A 26,529-nucleotide genomic window follows, 5' to 3' on the forward strand; every position below is an offset into this window, starting at 1 on the left:
TTTGGTTATTTCCTGGAAGTACTTTATCACCAACACACTATGACTTAGTAATTCAAAGCGTGTTTTCATATTATGCATTGGAAAACCAAGTTACCCTTTTCTACTCACTAAAGCATAACCGAGTGGCTAAATATTTTGTTCCTTTAAGGCCATGGCAGAAATGATGGCTGAAAACTACCATAATATATGGGCAAAGAAGAAGAAAATGGAACTGGAGTCCAAAGGTAATTTTTTCTAAAAATCCTCTTTGAGACACAGAGACCCACTGCCGGGCTGAAATAGACGCTTGACCACCTGAGCCACTGCACCTTCAAATCATTGGGATGTTCAAATGGGAGGGAATCCACCACCCTTCTCCCTTCCTGGCTGCGGGTGCTGTGGGCCTTCAGTGTCAGGAAAGCCTGGGCTCACGGGTCATTGCCTCTGGAGGCCCCTGCAGTCTTCCTTGGAGCTGGGGGGGAAGAGCCCGCGTGAGCCCTTGATCCTCGCGCAAGGAGAGGGCCCAGGAGCTCCGTGGTGTGGCCCTGTGACATAGGCAGCGTGTCTCATTCCAGATGACTTCCCGCTGCTACTCTGTGTTCTTGTCTGGACATTCTCTTAGGGGGCGGGAACCATCCCCTGCTGGTGCCTTACGATACGCTGACCGCCAAAGAGAAAGCCAAGGACCGGGAGAAAGCACAGGACATCCTCAAATTCTTGCAGATCAACGGCTATGTTGTGTCCAGGTACAAGCGCGCAGGCCCCAGTGATCACCTTGTAAGACCAGCCATACGTGCCTATCAGACACATCAAGGCCAAGAGTGAAGTCAGCGACCTGTTTAAATCTTAGCGCTCCTATTGCCTGCACTCAGTGCACATCGCCGTCGCTGTTCGCACAGTTCCTTAGAGCTTGTCAGTCCCGTCCGTTATCCAGAAATGACACTGTTTCTCTAAAGGCAGCACAATAATAAAGTGTATTGCATAGCAATAAAGTCATTAGCTACAGTTTTATGCCCAAATATTCAAAATAGTCCTGATAAATGAAACCTCGTTTTTGCCCTTAGTTACAGAATATTAAAGAATAGTCTAAATTTGTATATGTAACAAAATTTTCTTAAATACGTATTTACCTCCTAATGGTCTTATGGGTGTTGGTTTCCATTTTCCTTCTGTGCTTCTAGAGGCTTCAAGGACCTGGAGCTGGACACGCCTACGATTGAGAAGCGGTTTGCCTACAGCTTCCTCCAGCAGCTCATCCGCTACGTGGACGAAGCGCATCAGTATATCTTGGAGTTCGGTAGGTTCCTCGGTCCCTTATATGAATCCAGCCATGTGGGTGACATGCATGGGGGAGACTGAATGCAAAAGTGACAACAAAAATGAAATTAGCAAGTCTTACAAAGCCATTGCTTTACTTATTCATGGGAACAACGCTGTGATACTACAAACATTGTTCAAAGTTCCTAAAACCTATCCTGAGTGTGTCTAAGATTTAATAGTGTAATCTCAGATGGTTTTGACCTCTTTGGCAAAAGAACTTTTTCAGGCAAGTTAGTTTGATTCTTAAAAATATGGAGGCTCGCTGAGACCGGTTTGGCTCAGTGGGTAGAGCGTTGGCCTGTGGACTGAAAGGTCCCGCGTTCAATTCCAGTCAAGGGCATGTACCTTGGTTGCGGGCACATTCCCGATAGGGAGTGTGCAGGAGGCAGCTGGTCGATGTTTCTCTCATCATCGATGTTTCTAGCTCTCTATCCCTCTCCCTTCCTCTCTGTAAAAAATCAATAAAATATATATATATTTTTAAAAATATGGAGGCTCTGCCTACAAATTTTACTGAAACCCTGTACCTAACTCTGAATTGCTGAATTGCTGCCACACATCACGGTGATCCTTAGTGTATTATTCCCTCTTCCGGGTGCATGAAGCCCCCTCTGCATGCTCAAAGGAGGCAGGATAGGCCACCCTGAGCTAAATGCCTTCGGCCGATCCATTCTGAAATTCAATTTATTGATCATTTTTCTGGGCTCTGGGGAGACCTGGGTGTTTTTGCTTTGCTTACGGAAGTCGCTCAGCTTATACGCACCCTCTCAGCCCAGCTGTGGGACCTGCTGCTGAGATGGCCTTCATCCTTGTTCGGTTCCCATTCTTCCCTCCGGGCCCCTGAGCCCTCGGCCTGTGCTCACAGCCACGTAGCTGGGCTCCACTCAGTCGCTTTTTAGTTGAATCCTGCTGTTGGTTTAAACCTCTTTTTATTTATTATGACACCGCCAAAGTCAGCCTGTGTGTTTTTGGTTGGCTTTTCACGTCCAGCCGGCGCGGTAGCACGTTCCTCAGCGCTGGGCGCCCTGCATGCGGGTGGGGATGGGGACGTCGGACGTGCCCGTGTTCCTGAACGCTCTCTCCTGTCTGCAGATGGCGGCTGCAGAGGCAAAGGACAGCGCTTCCCTTACGAGCAGGAGATCAAGTTCTTTGCTAAAGTACAGTATACAGTCCGTCTTGTTTCTGCTTCCGTGTGTGTGTGCTTACAGAGTCCGGCTAGCTCTTTGCCTCTTTTCAGAACGCTCTGGCCTTTAAGTGTGGCTTCTGTTCAAGCCCACAGATCGTGGCCCCCACAGCCGCATGAACCGTGTGGGCCCGTGGTCGGCAAACTGCGGCTTTGGCCCCTTGAGTGTGGCTCTCCCACAAAACACCATGGCCTGGGCCAGTCTATGTTGAAGAAGTGGCATTAGAAGAAGTTTAAGTTTAAAAAATGTGGCTCTCCAAAGAAATTTCAGTCGTTGTCCTGTTGATATTTGGCTCTGTTGACTAATGCGTTTGCCGACCACTGGGGGTGGGCCATGGGCTCCCGCAGCTCGCTCTGCCCTCCCCGCCTCAGTTCACAGAGTTCTCCTTGTCTGGCTTTATCATACAACAGAAGAAAACGCTGGTCTCTTAGTATTTGAATGTTGTTATGATTGAACATTTTTAGTTGAGCATTTCTTTCAGAAAAACGAACAACGCCAGCTGATTTGTAACTGGGAACATGATATAGGACCTTCGTCTGCTGGCTTACAGATGGGGAGGCTGGGGCTCAGACACCACCTGCTGGTCAGACCCTGAGTGTTCATTCCATTGAGCACAGCTTATCAAGAATCTGCTGTTTGCCCGGAGCATTTATGACTTTCTTTCAGCCACTGGGGAAGGTGCAGAGTTTGTTGTCAAGTTTCCATGTTGATTGATTGACTCACTCCGTGTTTGCACTGTGCCTGGCCTGTCGGGCATCAGACCGTGTCCTGGCACGTCTCTGTCACGGACACGGAATGCCCTGGACACTTTCCTGTGGACAGGATGTTGCCATTAACCTAAAGACCTACTCACATCTGCCAATTCCCTTTCAGAGTGCTCGCATTACACATCATTTGCAAAATGGCACCTTCTGCCGATTGACTTACATTGGGCTTCCGCCCTCTGTCTTTAGAATTGTGCCCTTTCCTGTCAGGGAGATTGCTCTGGTCTTTTCTTCTGCTCGGGGTCTGCACGAAGCATCCGAAGTTTATCCTGAGCTGCTCCCGCCAGTCACCTCTTTCATTGTGATGCAGTCCCGGGGTAGTCAGGGGTTGGGATGCTGAATCCATGGCCTGCACCATGTTAAAGACACCCCTGTATTGCATCACCTGCGTCCTCAGCGCCTTAGTGATTAATATTTGCAGGTGCCTAGTGTGGCTTAACTTCTACCAAATCTATGACTCATTCACTCACGTATTTGTTGAGTACCTGTCATAGGCCAATCACCGAAGTTCGGGCAATGTCTCAACCTTCTAGGAAGATTACCAGACGTCCATGTTCCTATCCTAGTTACATATCCTGCACTGCCTTGTAGGGGGAAATGTAGTGAGATAGACTTGAGTCTGAATGCTGGGAATGCCATTTAGTTTTACTTTTTTTGTTGTTGTTGTTCAAACATTTGTCTGCTGGTTGTGATATGTCCAGCGGAGCCCTCAGCATTGGTGCTTCGTGGTCAATGACCGTGCGAGGTGGTGGTCACAGGGTCCAGGAAGGGACTGAGGGGGAACCGGTGCAGAAGGGTTTCTCGTCCTCTGTGCCCCAGAGACTGAGGGAGAGAGACTAACCCCAATCCCAGACAGAGTGTAAAACTGCATGTAGCGTTGCCCGAGCTGAGAATAGGGAGGCCTGCAGGAGGGAGTGGGCTGTCACGGGCGAGGGGGAAGCATTGCAGACAGAGGGCGCGGCCCGAGCAGTGCCTGTGGCTAAGCGGGCAGGGCAGGAGGAGGTCACCCAAAGCCCCCAGGGCTGGCACAGGCAGTGGGAGGCGGCTTTGAGGACCTTGTGGAGCGGCAAGTGGCAGGCGACTGTGAGGGGACCACGTCTTGTCTACACCTCAGTTTGCACCTGCAGAGAAGGGAATGGCACTGCCACACAGTCTCACCGGGCAGATTGCATGCAGATGGCACTGCCTTCCCCACGCTTGGCAGAGGCCCCATAGGTGGCAGTCATGAATTGCGACTGAACTGCGTTTATGGATTATTAAGAATATTTCATTTAGATAAAATACTAAAAATAATTCCAAGCAGCTGAAAATTTAGTGTATCCTTATTACCCCCCCCCCACACACACACACACACACACACAGAGGAACCGGCTGGAGCAGGGCGAGGTGAGAGCCACTCCCCAGCGGGCGGCTGGTGCTGCTGTGGGCATTGGCACCTGTTGCACGTGGGCATGGTCTGCCTGCTCCAGCTCAGCGCTCACTCACCCCCCAAACTCCCCTGGGCACACCTGTCTTCTCCTCCTCCCTTTCAGGTTGTGCTGCCTCTCATCGATCAGTATTTCAAAAACCACCGTTTGTACTTCCTGTCTGCAGCGAGCAGACCGCTGTGCTCCGGGGCACACGCGTCCAACAAGGAGAAGGAAATGGTGACGAGGTAAGCGGCTGTGCATGCAGACTGCAGGGGGGGCGGGCAGGGGGCGCCCTGGGGAAGGAGCCCCGGCCTGAGCAGCTGTGCCGGCGCCTCTGCCCAGCCCTCCTCCTGCTCTCAGACCCCGGGGGTGACGGTTTCTGCGGGTGAATCCACGTGATGCAGACAGCGAGGTTTTCTATCTTCGCTGCTGAATGGCAGGACGGAAACACCCCACAATTCACAGGTGGAGGCGGGAGAGCATCCCTGAATCGGGAGGTTTGAAATTTGGTGCTTTTCACATTAATTTATTAACGTTCTTTCCGGTCTCCTATTCTTACCAACCTTATTTTTTTAGGCGGGCAACATCCCATTTACAAGAATTATAACTTTAAATATATATATATATATATATATATATATATATATATATATATATATATATATATATATATATATATATAAAATAATGTCCACTCTTGGGAGAACGTGAAGTCAGAGTGCAGCCTTCCCGAGCACTCCCCTTGCCCCGCTCTGGCTGCCATGGAGCAGTGCTTTCTCGTTTTTGTTTCAATCGAAGTGTTTGGCAGAGATTTACTGGGGTTTCCAGCGGGGACCCCGAGTTCTCCCAGAACTTGCACACGAGAAGCATTGACTGAAGGAGCCTTCTCCTCGTGGCTGCGTGGCCTGGGCAGGGTCCACGCCCAGCTCCGGCCCCAGTGGGAACACTGTCCTGCACGTGCCCACCTGTACGAAGCGGGCACGGGCTGTCCTTGGACTCGGCAGTAAGGATACCCTGAATGGCAGGTGGTGCCAGCCTGTCGGGTAGAGGGAGTGAGATGGGCCTGGGTGCAGACGGTGAAGAACAGACTTCTGCTTCGGTGACATTGGGAATGGGGACTTGAATGGAATTTTAAACTCATCTCTTGACTAAGGTGCATTATCTATTTTCCAGCTAGTAGGTAGCCAGTCATGTGATAGAGGATTGCAATAGCATCGAAATGTCCCCAAACTCTGTCAGATAAGAACCTTCCTGCAACGTTGATAAAACGGGTGTGCAATGAATACGTCCTCAGGGTGTCCTCTCACCTCACAGGCCTTCCTGCAGCTGCTGGGCCCAGGTCCTCCTGGCCAGTGAGTACCCAGAGGGTGACAAGTTCCCACTGACCCGTGCCCTCAGGGCCACTGCAGAGTGTCCTTGTCCTCCCTGGGCCCTGTCAGCCTTCGTCACACACAGTGTGTGCCCAAGGGCACCGGTCATGTAGATGCCGCTCAGTTCCATAAATCAGGAGACAGAGCACTCAGAGGACAGAGGGACAGTCCAGAGACTCGGACACATTCCGCTTCTCCCCGCGCCTGCGCTGTGTGCTGCCTCCGTGTAATTGTCGGTCTCACTCTGAGACCCGCTCGCGGGCCACAGGGCACTCGTCCTTGCTGACCTCCCCTCGCAGCCAGAGCAGCTTCCCCGTCTGCTTCCAGGGCGGGTCCAGGGAACGTGGCTTCACTGTGCAATGTTGTCATTGGCATTAACTGTTGTCATTGACATCTCCACCTTTTAAATCTTCATTCATGTTTTCCCTTAATTAGTCACCGAAGCCTCTTCCAGAGGAGAATGGCCACCCGGTGCTTCCGGCAGGAGCAGGGGAGCGGAAGGATGGGCTGGGCGGGAGGTGGAGGCCCCGTAACACAAGGGCCACTGCCAGCTTCCACAGAGATTCTTGACTGCCTGCTCGGGACTCGGTGCTGTCCAAACCCAGGGACATGCAAGGATACAGTCCTTAACTGTAATGAACTCAGAAGCATGGCTGAGTGACTCATACATGTAGAGCTCACCATGTAATAAGGGTGATGCATGGAGGCGGGACACGTATGAAGTGCTGGGGTGGAGAGGGCACTGTGTGAATGGAGAGAGGGGCTGGGTGTGAGAGACACCGAGGGAGACAGCCAACCCGGCCAGTCGAGAGGCAGGCTAGAGAATTTCAGAAGGGCCAGTTTCAGGAAGAGGTTAAGTTTGGTTCCGTATTTATTGGCTATTAGCAGCTTGTTTATCTGGAGAGCCAGCAGAGAAATGCTTAAATCTAGATGTCTCAGGTACCACAGCCAGTGAGGCCACATGGAGATGGAGGTCGGTGTGCTGGTTGGTCCTGAGGCCCTCAGGGCGCTCAGTGGGGAGCAGTGGCAGGGCAGCAAGGGGTGCTGGGCCAGCGAGTGAGTGGCGATGCTGAGGGAGAACCCACGCAAATTCTCCGGTGTTAGTCATGTGGGGAGAGAGAGAGGACTGATTATTATGGAAATACTGGAGGCCCGGTGCACGAAATTCGTGCACTTGGGCGGGTCCCTCAGACCAACCTGTACCCTCTCAGTCCAGGAGCCTTTGGGAGAGCTGTGCCAGGGAGTGGGCCTAAGCTGTCAGTTGGACATCCTTAGTGGTGCCATGGAGGCAGAAGAGGCTCCTGCCACTGCTGCCACACTTTTGCCAGCCGTCAGCCTGGCTAGTGGTTAAGTGTCACTCCCCCTGTGGAAGTGCACTGACCACCAGGGGCAGCTCCTGCATTGAGCATCTTCCCCCTGGTGGTCAGTGTGTGTCATAGCGACTGGTCATTCTGCTGTTTGGTCGATTTGCATATTAGCCTTTTACTATATAGGATTTTTAGAGAAAGTGTAGGCCAGAGCTCACAACAAACAAACATACATCCTGAAAGTGACAGCACAGGAGGGCCCAGCTTTCTATATATCGCTGATTCTCTCAGGGGGCACATCAGATACTGTTAGGAGCAGCTGATGGAAGAGGTCACTTCTCTGACTGGGTCTCAGACTTAAGTGTCACCTAATGGCATGGGATACGGACCAAAGTGTCCCAGGTCTGGCTTACTCAGGTAAAGCACAGCCCTTGTGCTGTAGATTCAGCATCATCTCGGGAAGTTTCTCCAGGATTCCAGGGAGCACCCCCAGTGAGAGGTAACAGATATCGTGAGAGAAATCCAGGATGTGTGCAGTCCTAAGATGCGATGGCTCTCCTTCAACCGAGGCAGGTCCTGGTGCGGTCCTCGCGGTCCCCACAGTGGAGTTCTGTGATAAGGCATCCGGGGAGGCTGCTCTTGATCCGGTGTGGTGTTCAGATAACACAGCGCAGGGGCTAATGCCATGGAAACTGGATGTCTGCCTGCGCAGATGGCTGTGTGATGACATCCATTTACAAAGGGGTCTACTGGGTTCCTGCAGTGAGATCTGAGGCCACAGTCCTCATAGGGGAGTCAGCATCACAGGTGTGGTTTTCTCAGCCTCCTCTCTGCCATCCTCTCTGTCACAAGCTGCTAGTTGCCCCCTTTAGTCCTGGCAGAGTGGGTGCCCCGCACTGCCACGCTGGCCCTGGGAGAGCTGTGCGGGGAGGAGGGCGGTCAGGACCTGCGTTGACTGCTGGGAAGTCGGGCTGGATGTGGGTGGTGCCGTCACATCCCTGTCCAAGGTGACAGCGTCAGAGCGGGGTGTCCGCAGAGTGCAGAGGCAGCTGAGAGGGCAACGCCAGTCACATGGGATGACAGATGACAGATGCAGACAGAAGTTCAGCAAAGGACTCTGGGAAGTGCTTGGCTGGGAGGGACAGGGGTGTTAAGTGTAAGGGCCCAGATTGGGAAGTGGCAAAGCCTGAGTGATGAAACACAAACTTAATGTAACATTTTATGCCCAAAGCACCATATTTCTGTTGTTAAATAATGTCCGGAACAACCACCGATTCTAGAATGTCGGCCGTACTTTTGGGCAGATACATCTCTCCCTTGTGGTTTCTCTTCAGTTATATTTTTGCGGGTTTCATATAGATTGCTTTTATATTAATTAGCTTTGCTTTCAATTTTTTTTTTGTTCCTTATAATATGTGCTTTTTAACCACGTTTGTTAAAGATACGCACTCAGAGACTCCCTTTAATACCCGACTCCACATTCTGCTTGGAGAATCAGTACTTTCTGCGTGACATCATGTTGCTTTTTCCGGCTCATAGATCAGCTGTTTATTTTTCTTTTTTCCTCTTCTTCTTCTTCTTCTTTTTTTTTTTTTTTTTTTTTTTTTCCATTTTGTTTTCGTTTCTCCCTGTCTCTTCCACCTCCCCCCACTCCCTCTTCTCTTTGGTTTCCTTTTGTCTTCAGCCTGTTCTGCAAACTCGGAGTTCTTGTCAGGCATAGGATCTCACTGTTTGGTAAGGAGACCCGGGGACAAGCACCCGCATGGCCTCACTGGGTCCCCCGCGTCAGCACTGTGTGGTGTGCGGTGTTGCATGCGCGCACGTGGGCATGGCTGCATGTGCTCGTCCTGGGCCCGGCCCCGGGCCCGCGGGCCCTTCCCCAGGAGCCTGCCCTGTGGTGAAACGGGAGACCAGCCTATTATATTTACCCACCATCCACGTGAAAACCCTAAGGCTGTGCCATTACAGAGCAAGGGACGGGGGACGGCAGCGCGTGCCACGTTTATATCAGAGGGAGCAGGTTTGCTGATCTCAGATCGATCCAGTAATGAGCTGTTATAGATGAAAACCTTTCCCCTGCACTTACGTTTCATGCTCTGGATACACGTGCATGCCGACTGCATTTCAGACACATGAGCCACGGGGTAGGCAGCGAGGGGGAGGGCTTCACTTAGCCAGAGTGACTCTTCTAGAACCGCTCAGCCCCTAGTCGGTGTCTGTTGGTGTCTGAGTTCACCGGGCTGAAGTCCACACTCCGGGCACCTGCGTCCACTGCGTGCAGGCTGCCACTCGCTCCCTGTGTCCTGTGGGGACCTGTGGCGGCTGGCAGAGCTGAGTGGGATCTTCTCTCCACCTGCTGTCATGAGGGCGTGTGAGCTCCTTGTGTGAGCTTTCAGGGAGGGTTAGGAGGACCTCAGTAACAAAACATTAGTGTCCTGAAAGGTGCTTTAGCTTAACTCCATTTACTGGGAAAACTAACGGTTCTCTCAAGGCACAGGGAATAACAGGAATAGATGTGTGTGTGTGTGTGTGTGTGTACATATATAAATACACACAAATAACTTGTAAGTTCTAAACATTAAATGTTTAGGGAAATTATAGTTTCTGAATATAATTACTTGACATATTTAGCTTCTATTATAATTGCACCAATATTTGGTATTCTTAAATTTAGTAAGTATAAATTATATTTCATACTGATTGCCTGAATTTTTGCATTGATGTTCCAGTTATCCAAAATTAAAACGGAATCGCCTTTTTTAAAAATTGATTTCAGAGAAAGAGAGAGAAACACTGATGTGTTGTCCCACTTATGTATGCATTCAGCGGGTGATTCTTGTATGTGCTCCGCCCGGGGATCAAACCAGGGGTGACACTTAACCAGTGAGCCACAGGGCAGGTGGACATCATCTTCTGAATAATCTCCAGGAGACTAGCTTTGGTTGGACTTCCCTTCAACCTTGAAACATTTCGTGCAGAATGTTCATGTCCTCCTTCACTGCTCACAGTAACAGTGGATTCAGACGACACAGCTCTGACCTGGCGCAGACACTCCTGGTGTCCCGGGGAGAACGGGGTGGGCTCTGAGCCAGAAAACCCAGGTGCAAGTCTTAGGTGTGTAACTAAGCCCCCGGTGGGACTGATCTGGACAGGCACAAGCTGTCTCCGAACTTGGCTTTTATTTTTGAACCAGACTCAAATAAGGAGTCTAACCTTAGCGCTCTGGCACATGGCAGGCCAGTGTTGGGGATGAGGGTTCAAGGCCAGGTGAGCTGTAACTGTACAGCTTTCCCCTGGAGGAGGCTCCAGGCAGGAGGTTAACCTCGGAGGTTAACCAACAATCCTGGGGCTTGGTCTGTAAGCAAAGGTGAAGTGTAAGAGAGCCATGTGAACCTGAGAGGAGGAGAGCAGTGCACTGAGACCACCGGGGAGTCTTACAGAAAATCAGGGACCAGCCTCTTGCCTGTTGGTGGCGCCCGTGGTGAGGTAATTTGATGAGTAATGGAATATTGATCCACGTTGGATGCCAAATGGTAGTTGCATCTACAAGTCTCTCCTGGAGTTGAAATGCTTTTCTTTAAAAAATTTTATTTTTTTTCATTTTAGAGAGAGGAAGGGGGAAAGAGAGAAACATCAATGAGGAGAGAGAATAATGGATCGGCTTTCTCCTGCATGCCCCCCACTGGGATGGTGCCCGCGCCTGTGCCCTGACTGGGAATCAAACCAGCAGAGCCACACTAGGCAAGGCGAATGGTATTTCTAATCTATAGAGTGTGAAAGCCTAAAGCTTGGACTTAACGAAGTTGTATCTTTAATCCAAATATGTCTTATCTTTTTGAAGCACTCTCTCTAAGAATTAAAGACATTCGTGTTTCCATGCCATTCATTTTATATTAAAAAAAAAAGGGTAAGGTTTTAACAAAGGGGACAGGCCTCACTCCCCACAGAGCAGTAGTTCTTGTGTATCCATGAGCACGTTTTATGGGGAAAAGAATCGCGTCTTGTGTACACAGAGGCTTGGCTCTTGGACTCTGGAAGTCCTCCCGTGGTTGTAAGTTCATGCAGAGGACCCATTGCTGACCGAGGAGCGAGTGCCTTTAATTCCACCTCCCACCTCCCCCCCCCTCCCACCCTGCTGCTCAGGAGCTGTCATCCTGGCTTCCAGGCGTCCCAGCCCAGGGCAGCCTTCCGGCGGCTCTTAGTGGAAGTGGGTCAGGCTGAGAGGGCAGCGGTGGAGGCACGGGGCACGGTGGCACTTCGTAAGGTTTCCCTCTTCCTTATGAAAACAAACCTGATTCCTGCCTCCTGTCACTCGGCAAAACATTGCATTTCTGTGTGTGCAGGGTAGGGGTGTCGAACTCAATCAGAGAAGGGGCCAAAATCTAAAATCCAGCCTAAATCGCGGGCCGAATGGTTTACTGAACAGTCATAAACTGACAATGTCATAAACTGACAGCGGAGTGCAGTGATGACAGCGCGGTGCGGGCCACATTGCAAGGCCTGGCGGGCTGGATTTGGCCCGCGGGCCGTGTGTTTGACACATGTGGTGCAGGGGGTTCTCCAGGCGGTGGGGACAGAGATGATTTCGTCACGTGCCAGTACCCAGGCCACCTGCAGGCACGTTTCTCCTGCCTCTTGGGGGCACTGCGTTCCCTCTGAAACCCCCCCCCCCCCCAGACGTTCCAGTCTTCCCAGAACACAGCCTCCTGTGCACGCCTGCTCATCCCGTTTCTTTAGATTGGAATAAAGTCTGGGATTCTTCATCTGGCCACGAGCCTGGTCCCCAGTCCAGCTCCTGTGGCCTCCCTTCGCATCCCTGAGCAAGTTGCTGCCCCCTGAGCCTCAGCCTCAGGGGCCTCTCGCTGCTCCTTGACCGTGTGGATTCCCTTTCTGCCCAGGTCCTGGCACGTACTGTCAATGCCAGCTGGCACCGGGCCCCCCGCTGTTCCATTCACTTACCCGATCCCTCATCCCCACCATGGAGGCAGCTGCCCATCCTTCAGAGTTCCATCCAAACGCTCCTCCCTCAGGTCACCTTCCCCACCGCCCGAGCCCCCTCCTGCCTGTGATGCTCACAGCTCCTGCACCTGCTCCCCCTCTCTGGTAATGTCCCTGAGCTAACATCTCTTTCTGGCTCAAACCGCTCAGCTCTTGGAGGGCTTATTGCTGCATCCGCAGCCTGGCGGGAAGTCTGACCCCTAGTGGGCATTCTCAGAAACTGCCCCATGCTTGGGAACCATCCAGTGAGGGCTGCGGGTGCTTGTCCAGAGTCTCCTTACCAAACAGAGATAAGAGTTTGATGAACAGGCTGAAGACAAAAGAAAACCAAAGAGAAAAAGGGGTGGGGTGGGGATGACAGGAAGAAATGAAAATAAAATGGAAAAAAAAAAAGAACAGCTGGTAAATGTCCCATTTAACCCATAAGAAAAAACTTAAAAATATGTTCCTAATGTCTTCACTGCTGATATGCTGATCCAAATTCACCCCCGACCCCTTGACAGCACCGCAGGTGCATCCTCTCATGTCACATGGCCCTTCCAGAGTATCGCATGTTGGGATTTCATCCTTTTAAAATACCAGTCAGATTCCAATCTGTTCAAAACCCATCTGTCTTTCTGTTGCACTTAAGAAACATGCCCAGAGTTCTTGCTCCCAGTGCGGGGCACTAGCCCCTGGCCTCCCCTCTCCCCGCCACGTCTCCTCCTCCCCTCCACCCCCCGCCCACATCAGCCACTTCATTTCCTCACCTGGAGCACCGGGCTCATTTCCACCCCAGGGCCTTTGCACCTGCAGTTCCCTTGCCTGGGCCCTTCTCCCGGCTGCATGCACGGTCTGTTCCTTCATTGTTCCTGCCAATAGCTCTGCTCCTTTGCCCCTTTCTTGGGGTCGGCCTCCTCACCACTCCCCCTGTTACTCTCTCCACTTGCTCTAAGTGCTATAGCCTGCTATGCATTTTTACTGTGGCCTGATATTAGGTTGCATACTGATTTTTTTTATTAATTGTTTGTTATCTGTATCCCAATTAAAATGCAAGTGTCTTGAGAACGCTGTTTTGCTTATTAAAGTTTGAGAGTGCCTGGTATGTAACCAGTATTCATTGAGTGAGTGAGTAATGAACTGAATAAACTTTCAGGGATCACAGTACAAGCCCTAAGATTGCCACCAGCCGATAGACAGGAACGTTAACAAATTCTGCCCTTCTGCTCGTTCTGTCTCCGTTATCAGCAGGGATTCGGAGAGACCAAGCACAAGATGAATGGGACTTTTCTGAATGTACTCAGAGTCTCCGTCATGAGTGCCTTATTTTTTTCTTGTTTGTATCATGTCACGAAACTGGCTCGCTGCCATTCTAAAGCAATTATTGGTTTCCATGTATATTTAATCCATTCATTTTAGGATACTTTTTTTATATAAAGATATAACATACTCAAATGTCATAAAAACTTATATTCAAATAGGAGTTGTTAACCCCAGGATCCCAGAAATGATGATATGTTATACAGTGTGTGGGGAGGAAAGTATATATACACACACACATTGTATGTAGAATATAGAATTAAGACGGCATAACGTCAGACTATCTCAGGAGCAGTCACATCACTGTAACTCTGGACTTGCTTTTCTTATTCTTATCACAAAGTAATATAAATGTAGTGGTTGTATAATTCACATTTCTGCCGATCCAATTGCGGGAGTTTCATCTTTCAAGAGCAGTCAGCCCCATTTTTGGTGTCTCGTGGCAGTAGGATTTAACTCTCTTAGCTTCTGATGCTTTTTTACGTAATAGCATGGTGCTTCTCTTTGGCCAAAAGACCATCGACATTCAGGCCGATGACCTGCTCTGAATGCAGTCAGAAGGCAGAGACACGGGGGTAATCAAACTGGAATGGCATTGACTAGACTTTCAGCACCTCATCCCATAGAGGCTGTGAGCTGTGTGACTTAACAAGGAGGCGAGCTGGTACGGGGAAGGGTGTCCGTGGAGGGTCCCCCAGTTAGACCCCCGGCCTGGGCAGCGCTGCCACTGCTTCTGAGTGCATCAGCTCCTCCCGAGGCCCGCTTCTCCGCTTCCCTACTGACTTCCATCCGCATAACCACCGCAGCCGGAGACTGCATGTCAAACTCGATTGTCCGAGACCTTTTGGGGCTGTTCCATTGAGTTGTGCTGTGGACTAATTTCTGAAACACAACTATTAATAGAAAAGAAGAAAACGGGCAAATCCTCAGGGCAATTCATAGAGCTTTCCTCTTCTTCTTCTTCTTTAGGAAACGATGCAGCTTCGATTGTCAACTGCCTTCACATTCTGGGTCAGACTCTGGATGCAAGGTACACGGGTCCATTTTTACCTAAATCAGTGAGTGTCATAATGGCATTGGAGAATATTAAAATGGGCTTCTGCTTTTCTTATATTCTTTGTAATAGTGCTGAAGATCTCAGTGTAGGTGAGAAGGAAAATCCTTTGTGAATTACTAATGCAATGGCATTTTGTTATTTTTGTGATCCTATGCAAATGGTCAAATTTTGGTCATTTCTGTTGCATCTGGGCATGTATCGGGCTGAGCTGGGAATGTATCCTGTGAGGGAGAAGTGGTAATGATAGCTCCAGAGAGCACGTTGGTGTCGAGACACCATGCCTGGCTCACGTTTGTGATAACATTTCCTTTACCAGAAACATGAGGGGTTACTCTCAGGTCACACATGTAACATGAAGCTTAAGACTGCACAGTGGGTGGTGGTCAGCCAGCCCCGGTCTGTGCCCTATCTCCTCTGCCTGCCATCGACACGACCGGCCACCCAGCATGTGGTCTGAACATACAGTCAATCAACCCATGTAGCATGACTGACAGCTTTCAGCCGCACGTTAAAATCATTAGTTATCCAGGACAAATCTAAATGAAAGTTTCTGACTGTCTCTTACCGAGGATATTCCATAAGACCTTGGATAATCCAGGTTTGTGTTTAAAACTTTGAGGTGTTTTGTATAATAAACGGAGAAAGGAGATGCCACGTGCACCTTCATTCTTTTTTTTCTTTTAAATATATTTTATTGATTTTTTACAGAGAGGAAGAGAGAGGGATGGAGAGTTAGAAACATCGATGGGAGAGAATCACATCGATCAGCTGCCTCTTGCACACCCCCTACTGGGGATGTGCCCGCAACCAAGGTCCATGCCCTTGACCAGAATCGAACCTGGGACCCTTCAGTCCACAGGCCGACGCTCTATCCACTGAGCCAAACCGGTTTCGGCTGCACCTTCATTCTTACTAGACAGGGTGGCCCAGGAGGAGGCTGGTAGGTCACTCCGCATCTCCCCTCAAAGCACCGGGCTTCCGTGTCATTTGGCGACTCGGTAGAGTTGCGACTGAGTGTTCCTTTCACAGCCATCTCTCCGGAAACTTCCTCCTCCTGTTGGGTTTGGGATGAGCTCACCGGGCTCAGCAGCTGTGTTTGCTTAGTTACAGAATAAAGCCTCTCAGAATGTGAGACCGCGGCTGGAAAACGAGGCCTGAGCCCGGCCTTCTGCTCTGAGCTTCTCTTAGGAAGGAATTCAGGGTCAGTTGTGAATGACAGAGCAACGTGGCTACCACTCCACGCGTGCGACGGAGCGTGTGCTGTGATTCTGCTCACGCTCCCTTCCCGCCTGCCCTCTGACCCCCGCAGGACCGTCATGAAGACCGGCCTGGAGAGCGTCAAGGGCGCGCTCAGTGCGTTTCTGGACAGCGCGGCCGAGGACCTGGACAGGACCCTGGAAAACCTGAAGGAGGGCCAGTTCACGCACACCCGCACCCAGCCGCGGGGCGTCACGCAGATCATCAACTACACGACCGTGGCGCTGCTGCCCGTGCTGTCCTCCCTGTTCGAGCACATCGGCCAGCACCAGTTCGGGGAGGACCTGATCCGTACGTAGACCCGCCCTGAAGCCTCATTTCTAAGCGACACAAGCAGCCGTGGACGCCACATCTGGGTCCCTCCAACGCTGCGTAGACATGGGCCTGCTGGTTGTGCAGAACATTCTAGGTTGAGTGTGAGTTACAGAAACCATTCTTACAGGGGTAGCCTGGATCACATGACAGATTTCTGGTCAGGGAATGTGCCCAGGTTGTGGGCTCAATCCCCAGTAGGGGGTGTAACTAATCAATGATTCTCTCTCATCATTGATGTTTCTATCTCTCTCTCTCCCTCTTCTTTCCTCTCTGAAATAAATAAAAAATACATATATATTAAATATATTTTATTGATTTTTTTACAGAGAGGAAGGGAGAGGGATAGAAAGCTAGAAACATTGATGAGAGAGAAACACCGATCAGCTGCCTCCTGCACACCTCCCACTGGGGATGTGCCCGCAACCAGGATACATGCCCTTGACCGGAATCGAACCCGGGACCCTTCAGTCCGCAGGCTGACGCTCTATCCACTGAGCCAAACCAGTTTCGGCAATAAAAATATATTTTAAAAAATAAATCCACAGAATGCCCAAGGTTACGTGGGGAAAAATAACGCATGGCCTGCCCCAGTGTCCTGCCCTCGTGAACATGAGAGTCAGTCTCAGACCCGGCTCCTGAGACTCCGTGTGTAGGTCCCAGGGGCGGGCAGCTCTGCATGAAACCCAGCACAGAGCTGGGGGATGACAAGGACACTGGCTGCGAGGTTTCTGGAAGCAGCGGGAGCACTGCTTGCAGTGAGCAGGGCCATGGAAACCGTCTGGAGGACAAGGTGGTTTCTCCATTGATGTCGTGTTTCCTGCAGGAAACAGAGCTGTGTTAGAATTAGAAATTCAAGGTTCTTAGATTTCCTTGCCAACGGACATCTTCTTGGGTCAGAGACCATGTACCAGGTTTTGTTGGATTCTCTAGCTGCAGAAACCACCAAAGTGATGGACTTACAAGCTACCTGCCAGGCTGTGTCAGAAATAACCAGCACACTCCATCCTTGACCATTCTTGACCATAGAGAGTTAGAAATATCAATGAGAGAGAATCATCAATCAGCTGCCTCTTGCTCCCCCTCTCCCCCCACTGGGGATGTGTCCGCAACCAAGGTACATGCCCCTGACTGGAATCGAACCTGGGACCTTTCAGTCTGCAGGCCAACGCTCCATCCACTGAGCCAAACCGGTTTCGGCCATCCTCTACCATTCTCATGCTGGTTCATTGAGACCCAAAATAAAAGGTGCCACCTTCACATACCTTGGGAGCAGGAGGAAAACACCTACCTGCCCTCCAACTTATTCTTGTGTTACTTTTATTCTTGAAAAAATCTTTTATTCATACACCTAGAGAAAAATTATAAAGAAGTTGTTCCCGATCATGTTCGGAGTCATCACAGTGCTTCTTTAGAACGCTTTAAGCTCCTGAAAGAAAAGAATTTTGTTTGAGAAAACCTTTTCATGTTTCCTTTTACATATAGTTTGTTCTTATGTCATTCTTCTCAAACGTTAAAATACCAGCATGCCTTTAATACGGAATTTTGGCTTTAGCGAAGCTTTCTCAGACAGGGTGTAAATAACAAGTGTGTGTTTCACGTGTGGTTCTCTTTTTCTCCAGTGGAAGATGTGCAGGTGTCCTGTTATCGAATCCTGACCAGTTTATATGCTCTGGGAACGAGCAAGAGTATTTATGTGGAAAGGTAAAGTTTTAAATTTAACTCTGTCTCCATAGCTGCTTCGAATATTAGAACTACTTCAAGAGTTAGAATAAGTCTTTGCTCTATAACTTCTTCTTTAGTTGGAAATTAAAGAAGCAGGTTCATTTTATGATTCTTTGGGAGCAGTTACACAGTCTTTAAGGTAAGTTAGGTTTATGTTAGGGTTTGACTGGTGACTTCGGCTGTGAAAGAATTCACAACTAATAGAGGTGCAGAGAGGAAGTTGCATTTACTTCCCAGTAGAGGAAAGAACAGTGTGTGGCTAGTCGATACAGGGCAGGGGACAAAGGGGTGGCCTGCTCTTCAAGCTGTGGCTGCTGTCAAGCATCAGGGAAGGGAAGGGTCCGGGTTGTGTTGAGGTTGAGCAGGTTCCAGGGCTGTCTTAAAGAGTTACAGTGTGTTTGCTTTCTGAGAGACTGTCCCACAGATGTCCGAGGGAGGTATCTTATCATTATTTTCTCAAGCCTATAAAACATGCTTAGGGCAAAAGTTATGAAGACTTTTAAAAGAGGCTTTTTTTTTTTTTGAAGGTGAGATGGGAAGGGAACTTTCTACTAACTAGAGTTGCCTTACTGCAAATTATCTCTGAGTTGTGAAAACAGCAGGGAGGAGGGGATGAAAGAATGTAGCCTTGAGAGTAGCTTACCTTGTCTCACAGTTTGAAAAGAGGAACCACCAATCTGGGAGTTTTATTACCAGGTGCTTCTCATAAATTATGGAAGACCACAACAAAGAGGAGAAAGACTCTTTTCCTGTCCTTACAATATAATAAAAGAGTTATGGGGGGGAAAGTAAAGCAACCTCAGGAAAAAGACCATATTTAATATAAAGTGTTAACTTGAGTGTTTATAAATCTGCTAGTGCAGGTTTGCATATGATCAAATGACCTGGAAGAATAGAAAACTAAAATTTTGAATATGAGTAAAATATATTTTTTTAAAATGAAAGAGTGACATAAGTGCTAATAAAAAATATATTAATTTTATTACAAGTCATCTAAAAGAAAAATGGCTATTTCCAGAATGCCAACACAAATGATCAGAGTTGGTCTGAGAATTACTACTTGAATAAAAAATTTAAATGATTAAATAAGTGACAAGAATTATTACTGATAGACTAATCAGCTGTAAGGGAATGCATTGCTGACTTTGAAGTCATACATGAAACATTTTAACCTATTAAATTCTTAAATAATTTTTTCTCATTATTTTAAAACATTTATTTAACCCACATTATGTCCCTGAAATTTTGCCATTCTGCATCCTTTTTTTTTAATCCTCACCCAAGGACTTTTTTCCCATTGCTTTTTAGAGAGAGTGGAAAGGAGGGAGGGCGGGGGGAGAGAGAGAGAGACATTGACTGGTTGCCTCCAGCACAAGCTCTGACCAGAGGCAGGTAGTGAACCCACAACCCAGGCCTGTGTGTCCAACTGGGAATCGAACCCATGACCCCTTGGTATGTGGGCTTACCCTCCAGCCTCTGAGCCACACTAGTCATGACTTAACGTCTATAAGCTAAAAGATAACTTGGCTTTTTTTTTTTTTTTTTTTTTTTAATGGCAGGTACTTTGTTATTGAAAGCATGCAATGATTTATAACATAGAAATTATACCTGAGGGTTGATAGTATTAGCAGCACTGTTATTATCCCTTAGGTTTAACTGCCAGTTTTAATACACCTTCCGTTTTTTTACTTGGGAGAAATAAAAATCATAAGGATTTCCCCTCCAGGCAGCGATCAGCGGTGGGCGAGTGTCTGGCGGCCTTCGCTGGTGCCTTCCCGGTGGCGTTTCTGGAAACTCATCTCAACAAACACAACAGCTGCTCCATCTACAATACCAGCTCCTCGCGCGAGAGAGCAGGTAACGCAGCTGCGCGGGCAGCCACGCCTCATGTCACTTCCCGCTTGGGAAAATCTGGGTGGATACATACCCCCATTTCTTTCACTGGCCCACAGGAGAAAGCTTTCCAGTGATTTCAAGGATTGGCCGTCGAGAACCTACTAGAATGGTCTCCTAGGATTTGAATTGAGTTGGGGGAGGATAGGGTGGGAGCATGGGAAGAAGAGAGAGAGGTTGGCACGGCTGCTAGGAGGAAGGAGAAGGGCCCCGTGGAGGCGTGTGGGCATGCTGAAGCCTTGAAGCCCACCGGGCGTGGCTCTTTGTGTCCATGACCTCAGTGCCCACCCCCCTCTTCCTGGGCGTGTTCCTCTAGCTCTCCATCTGCCAGCCAACGTGGAAGACGTCTGCCCCAGTATCCCGTCCCTGGAGAAGCTGATGGAGGAGATCGTGGAGCTGGCCGAGTCCGGGATCCGCTACACACAGATGCCGCACGTGATGGAGGTGATCCTGCCCATGCTCTGCAGCTACATGTCCCGCTGGTGGGAGCGGGGCCCCGAGAGCAGCCCCGCGCGGGCCCGGCCGTGCTGCACGGCGCTGAACTCGGAGCACATGAACACCCTGCTGGGCAACATCCTGAAGATCATCTACAACAACCTGGGCATCGACGAGGGCGCCTGGATGAAGAGGCTGGCAGGTGAGGGCGGGAAAGGGGCGACCTTCAGGTGGTTTCACTTCCGGACAGGTGTGGAGTACCGAAACCAGACTTTTTGTGTTTCTCCGTCTTTATTACCGTTTCTCCGGTGCTTAAACGGTATTATCATCGCTGTCATGACTTTCCATGTGTTTTTAAGGAAGGAAACGTTTTCCTCCTGAAAACCGCTCTGTGATCCGCGAGTAAACACGGCAATAAAAGCTAATGACCGCAGACAGAGATGAGACTGGGGTTTGAGTCAGCCCCTCAGCAGCCAGTCCCCCAGGACGGGGGAGGAGGCTCAGGGATGCCTCACATGTTCACACCGCAGTCATGTGCCTTTGGCCCTGGGTATGTGGAACATGTGGAAGCAATGTGAACGTGGCGTGTGCTTCCTAGGTGGGCACAGCATATAGCAGAATACAGGCCATCCTTTTATTGATTTTTATTGATTTTTTACAGAGAGGAAGAGAAAGGGATAGAGAGTTAGAAACATCGATGAGAGAGAATCATCCATCAGCTGCCTCTTGCACACCCCCCACTGGGGATGTGCCCGCAACCAAGGTACATGCCCTTGACCGGAATCGAACCCGGGACCTTTCAATCCGCAGACCGACGCTCTATCCACTGAGCCAAACCGGTTTCGGCAGAATACGGGCCATCTTAACAGAAAGGTGTCAGCAGTGTTTCATGAGTTGGAAATGCCCACAATAGCAAGGAGGATGAAAAGAAGAGGACTTGAAAGTTGAATTCAGAAATCCTTACAAGTATATATTTGTGAAGTTACTTATTTATAAAAACTCCAGAGAAATGCATGAATGGCTTACCAATTTAGGTAGAGTTATTATAGTTGACTTTAATATTTCTCTCTCATACATTTCTGCAATGTATATGTGTTACCTTTAGGGGAAAAATTCCCTTTTAAAAATGTCCTAGTCACACCGAAACCGATGTGTCTCAGTGGATAGAGCGTTGGCCTTCAGACTGAAAGGTCCCGGGTTCAATTCCAGTCAAGAGCATATATCTTGGTTGCAGGCACATCCCCAGTAGGGGGTGTGCAAGAGGCAGCTGATCGATGATTCTCTCTCATCGATGTTTCTAACTCTCTGTCCCTCTCCCTTCCTCTCTGTAAAAAAATCAATAAAACATGTTTGTTTGTTTTTTTTAAAAAAATGTCCTAATCACCTTTAGAATGGTTGCTAACAACCACAGCTATTCTTAAGTAAGTGACCAATGAGTGTCATATGTAATCTCCCTCTTCCCAGGACAGGATGGGGGGGGCAGGCGCGATAGGGGGAGGGAGCGGTACCTTCGCTCATACACTATGGAACAGTGTGCAGCTATTCTAGAGCAAGGGGACCTTTTAGATTTGGGGAATTTTTTTTTTTTTGTATGAAAAGAGTTGATTTACAACGTGAGTATCTTAATTTTTATTCTAAATGAGCTATCAATCTTTTTTAAAAACAAAAAAAAAACAAGGAAGCACATCAAATTCAATTCCTAGTCAGTGTGGGACTAGACCCTGAGGCCCCGGCTGGCTCGGGACAGATGTGCTGGGAGGGCTCTCGGGAGCCGCTATTGTAATGACAGTCTGTCCTGGGGGTCCTGACCTGAATGGAGCACAACACCGCCATCTGTCTTCGCAGTGTTTTCCCAGCCGATTATAAACAAAGTGAAGCCGCAGCTCCTGAAAACGCACTTCCTGCCGCTCATGGAGAAGCTGAAGAAGAAGGCGGCCATGGTGGTGGCGGAGGAGGACCACCTGAAAGCCGAGGCCAGGGGCGACATGTCCGAGGCCGAGCTGCTCATCCTGGACGAGTTCACCACGCTGGCCAGGGACCTCTATGCCTTCTACCCGCTCCTCATCCGATTCGTGGACTACAACAGGTGGAATGTTCAACGCCATTGATTTCTCTAATGGCACCTTGGCCTTGCTGGGTTCCCATGTCCCGGGCAGATGGCTTCATTCACTAACCTCTTAGCCATGAGCTTGTTCCTAATCAGAAGTTTCTAGATACATTGTTTTGTTTGTTTGTTTCCCATCGCAGTCAGAAAGGGCATTCTGGGGCAGATCCAGGGTTGCAGTGAAAATCAGCAGTTGGACAGTTCCGAGGTCTCAGCTGCTCAAATGTTACCACTTAGCTATTTGCGCTCTGTGGGAAGCCAGCGTCCCTAAGTTACTCGGTTTCAGATTTACATTTGAAGGTGTAACTGAGTTGCCACTTCATTGATTTTGTGACCCAGGGCCAAGTGGCTCAAAGAACCCAGCCCGGAAGCCGAGGACCTGTTCCGCATGGTGGCCGAGGTGTTCATCTTCTGGTCCAAGTCCCACGTGAGTGGGGCCGCGTGGGCGGGGCTTGCTGTTTGCAGGATGCTAAGGGCTTTCCAACACTTTCCAGCCCCTTCGTGTTTCTCAGACTTGTCTCCTCACCTACTGGTGAGGAGGGAGCATGCTCAAATACTTCACGTTGCCAGGGAATCCATGACCCTGAATCACAAGTGAATGAAGGAAAGTTATGAAACTTGAAAAAGCAGATGAAATGTCTAACTGGGTGGAAAGCTCCATCCCGTTGCCATGACCTGTGTTTATCCGGAGACGTGCCTGCTTTCCCGGCTAAACCAGGTCTGAGGAGTCATTCAACCCAAGGTAGCTGTGTGTCCACATTACTTAAATCCTCCGAAGCTTAGATTCCCGACCTTCTGTGTTATGGGCAGTGCCCAGAACTGGGGCCCCTGGGCAGGCACCTTCATTGTATTCAACAAAACGTGTTCCCCTTCTTGATGAGTCTTACACATCAAATGAACATTTACCTTCCTACGAACTTCTGATCGCGTGGACTTCTTATTTACGTGATGGTGACTGGAATTGCCTTTGTGCCTTCCCAGAATTTCAAAAGAGAGGAGCAGAACTTCGTGGTCCAGAACGAAATCAACAACATGTCCTTCCTCATCTCCGACACCAAGTCCAAGATGTCAAAGGTATTTCCGTGCTGTGTTGCGGCGAGAGTGTCCCCATGCAGATTTCACTGGTTGATTTATTTTTTATTTTTTGAAGGTTTGTAAGTGGACTTGGATAGATTTGGTCATGTTGTTTACTGAGCACACACGCACATGCGCACACACACGCACAAACACATGTACACACACAAACACATGGAGTGTTGAGGGGACCCAGGACTGATGTACTCATGGATGGTATGACGTGCAGACAGAACTGACTGTTGGAGGAAGAAATTGTGATTCCAGTTCCCTAGAAACACAGGGCACCACAGAGAGAGGGGTGTGGGGGAGCCAGGGTCGGTCAGGAGCAGAGGGATGAGGGGAAAGCGTGGGTTTCTGCAGGAAGGAGCAGGTGAGAGGGGTGAGCAGGCGTGAACCTAGCGTGAATCATTCCAGGGCTCGGGGGCCGAGGGGCAGACCCTGGTTGTCTGGCCCTGGCCCAGAGGATTAGGCAGATAGATTAGGCCCAGGTTGAGGAGGTGATTGGGGAATCTAGACTCTGGATTGGCTGGTTTATATATGAAAGACGTGCTTGCAGGCAAATAATTTTCTGTCTCTAGGAACTGACTAGCCCTGGAAGGACGGTTGGGTCGGCAAGGCGCAGGATGTCAAAGGGTCAGAGTAAAAAGTCACACTTAATACACACACAGACACAAACACACATAGACACTAACACACACACAAGCAAAATTGCCAGTCAGTATAGTATTCACATGACTAGTCACTTTCATGTACAGCCTTCTACTCTGGGAGGGACATTCCAAACTCCCCTGGATGCCTAAAACCATGGACAGTACCTGGCCCTCCATTTATTATCTTTGTCTCCTGTGAAAATATCCTCAATGTTTGATTTATTGCTACAAGAAATTTGACCAGCACAGAGACGAGGCTAAGGGACCGTTATTTTAATGTCGACGTTAGAACATACCTCTTAATGGAAAGGGAACACTCATTCCCCATGAAAATCAGACTGTGACATTGAGCTGACCCTATGTCTTGACCATAACCTTCAGCAAAAGCACGAGAGACCTGAGGGGGCACGGCTGTCCTCAGGTGTGACAGGTCACCCAGAGAGCATCTCAGATATTTACGGGACACCGGTCAATATACCACACCTGTTTTCCTGGATGGGGGTCCCTGGGCGGACAATTTTGCAGGCCACAAAGAGGGAATGCACTTTGTGATAGTTTTATGGATACAGTGTGTGTGTATGTGTGTGTGTGTGTGTGTGTGTGTGTGTATTGCAAAGCAGGCATCTGTCAAGACAAAAATACACCATTTATTCCTAAACTTTCTTCTTATGTATTGAAAATTATAAAACATACAATATCTAAATTTACCATGGAGTTTTCATATACCTATAGCTTCTCTAGAATTAAAATGTGCATTTTTCCTTCTAAAATTGTAAAGAAATGTACACCAGTGAATTGTAATGACTTGGGAATCCAGAATAGGACTTAAAATAAGAAGAAAAAAAGAAAGAAAAAATGTTCTCAGTAGGATTTTAAAAAATAGCGACTAGCAGAGAAAGAGGAAGTGGAGGCCCTGTAGGGCCAGGGCCGGAGCGGAGCAGCGCCTGACCCCAGCCCCCGTCCGTCCGCAGGCCGCTGTTTCCGACCAGGAGAGGAAGAAGATGAGGCGGAAAGGGGACCGCTACTCCGTGCAGACCTCCCTCATCGTGGCCGCGCTGCGGCGGCTGCTACCCATCGGGCTGAACATCTGTGCCCCCGGAGACCAGGAGCTCATTGCTCTGGCCAAGAACCGGCTGAGTCTGGTGAGTGCCCTCTCGTGGGGCTGCGGCGTCCCACCCCCGCCTCTCGGGGGTTTGCAGGCCTTCCTCCAGCGCTCTCTCCACTGCTCATCTGCATTGAGGGCTTTATTTATTTTTAAATTTATTTTATTGATTTCGTACAGAGAGGAAGGGAGAGAGATAGAGAGTTAGAAACATCGATGGGAGAGAGTCATACATCAGCTGCCTCTTGCACACCCCCTACTGGGGATATGCCCACAATCAAGGTACATGCCCTTGACCGGAATCGAACCCGGGACCCTTCAGTCCCCAAGCCGACGCTCTATCCATTGAGCCAAACCGGTTTCGGCTGCATTGAAGGCTTTAGTAAGAGTTTCTGCATGGGCCCTAGAACTCAGATTCAATGACGGTCTAATTATTATTATTATTATTATTATTATTAATATTATTTTATTTTGGTGGGAGGGTATTTTTTTTGAAAAAAAAAATATATATATTTATTTTTTTTAAGAGAGGAAGAGAGAGGGATAGAGAGTTAAAAACATCGATGAGAGAGAATCTTCTATCAGCTGCCTCTTGCACACCCCCACTGGGGATGTGCCCCCAACCAATGTACATGCCCTTGACCGGAATCGAACTTGGGACCTTCCAGTTTGCAGGCCGACACTCTATCCACTGAGCCAAACCGGTTTCGGCCGGAGGGTTGTTTTTATTTCTAAATTATGTTAATGACCTTCAGGGCACATTCAAGAGCCTCATGGAAAAGATACAAACATGTCACAGGTAGTAAAAAGAAATGGACTTCATCTGAACTCCTCTATAAGATTTTTGATGAAGGGCGATTTTTCAGTGCCAGGAGCAGCCATAGTGATGTGCGGGGTTGACTTTTAAACCAGCAGCTCTTTGCAAGCATTGAGATTTACTTCCCAAGATTTCTTTATGGCCCGTTTTCCATCTTCCTGGCTACGCTAATGAGGATGCCGTTTTTTCAAAAGTCTACACGGGCTCACTGCTCTCTCTTTGTGCAAATTGGAGGCCTCGCTCCTGCCCGGGCGACCCTGACGCTCCCTGCGCGGGGCTGGAGTTAGCAAATGAGCGGGGCTGGCGAGTGGCTCTGGTCTGATGAGTGACCCGGCGGGTGGGCTGCAGCCCTGCATGGCGCATGCGTCACAGGTGCTCGGTTACTCTGTGCACATGGCAGGGGGAGACTCGGGTCTGTGTGACCCCAGGGAGCATGACTCCTCCCTTCTTGCTGTGAACTGGAAACCAAG

At 49.2% G+C, this 26,529-nt stretch overlaps 1 protein-coding gene across 1 annotated transcript in view; it reads left to right on the forward strand.

Annotated features, from left to right (window-relative positions):
* Positions 1-26,529, forward strand: part of RYR2 (ryanodine receptor 2) — a 167,256-nt gene that overhangs the window by 97,822 nt on the left and 42,905 nt on the right. The window contains exons 58-72 of the mRNA XM_084868643.1: positions 149-224; positions 602-725; positions 1,161-1,276; positions 2,392-2,456; positions 4,780-4,901; positions 9,018-9,067; positions 14,600-14,660; positions 15,997-16,235; positions 17,879-17,960; positions 19,708-19,838; positions 20,191-20,511; positions 22,155-22,395; positions 22,753-22,840; positions 23,395-23,487; positions 25,112-25,282. Of these exons, the coding sequence (XP_084724769.1) occupies positions 149-224; positions 602-725; positions 1,161-1,276; positions 2,392-2,456; positions 4,780-4,901; positions 9,018-9,067; positions 14,600-14,660; positions 15,997-16,235; positions 17,879-17,960; positions 19,708-19,838; positions 20,191-20,511; positions 22,155-22,395; positions 22,753-22,840; positions 23,395-23,487; positions 25,112-25,282 (1,980 nt within the window). The remainder of the gene's footprint in view (positions 1-148; positions 225-601; positions 726-1,160; positions 1,277-2,391; positions 2,457-4,779; positions 4,902-9,017; positions 9,068-14,599; positions 14,661-15,996; positions 16,236-17,878; positions 17,961-19,707; positions 19,839-20,190; positions 20,512-22,154; positions 22,396-22,752; positions 22,841-23,394; positions 23,488-25,111; positions 25,283-26,529) is intronic.

The sequence above is a fragment of the Pipistrellus hanaki genome (assembly GCF_964339955.1).
Source record: "Pipistrellus hanaki genome assembly, chromosome: 20".
Taxonomy (NCBI): domain Eukaryota; kingdom Metazoa; phylum Chordata; class Mammalia; order Chiroptera; family Vespertilionidae; genus Pipistrellus; species Pipistrellus hanaki.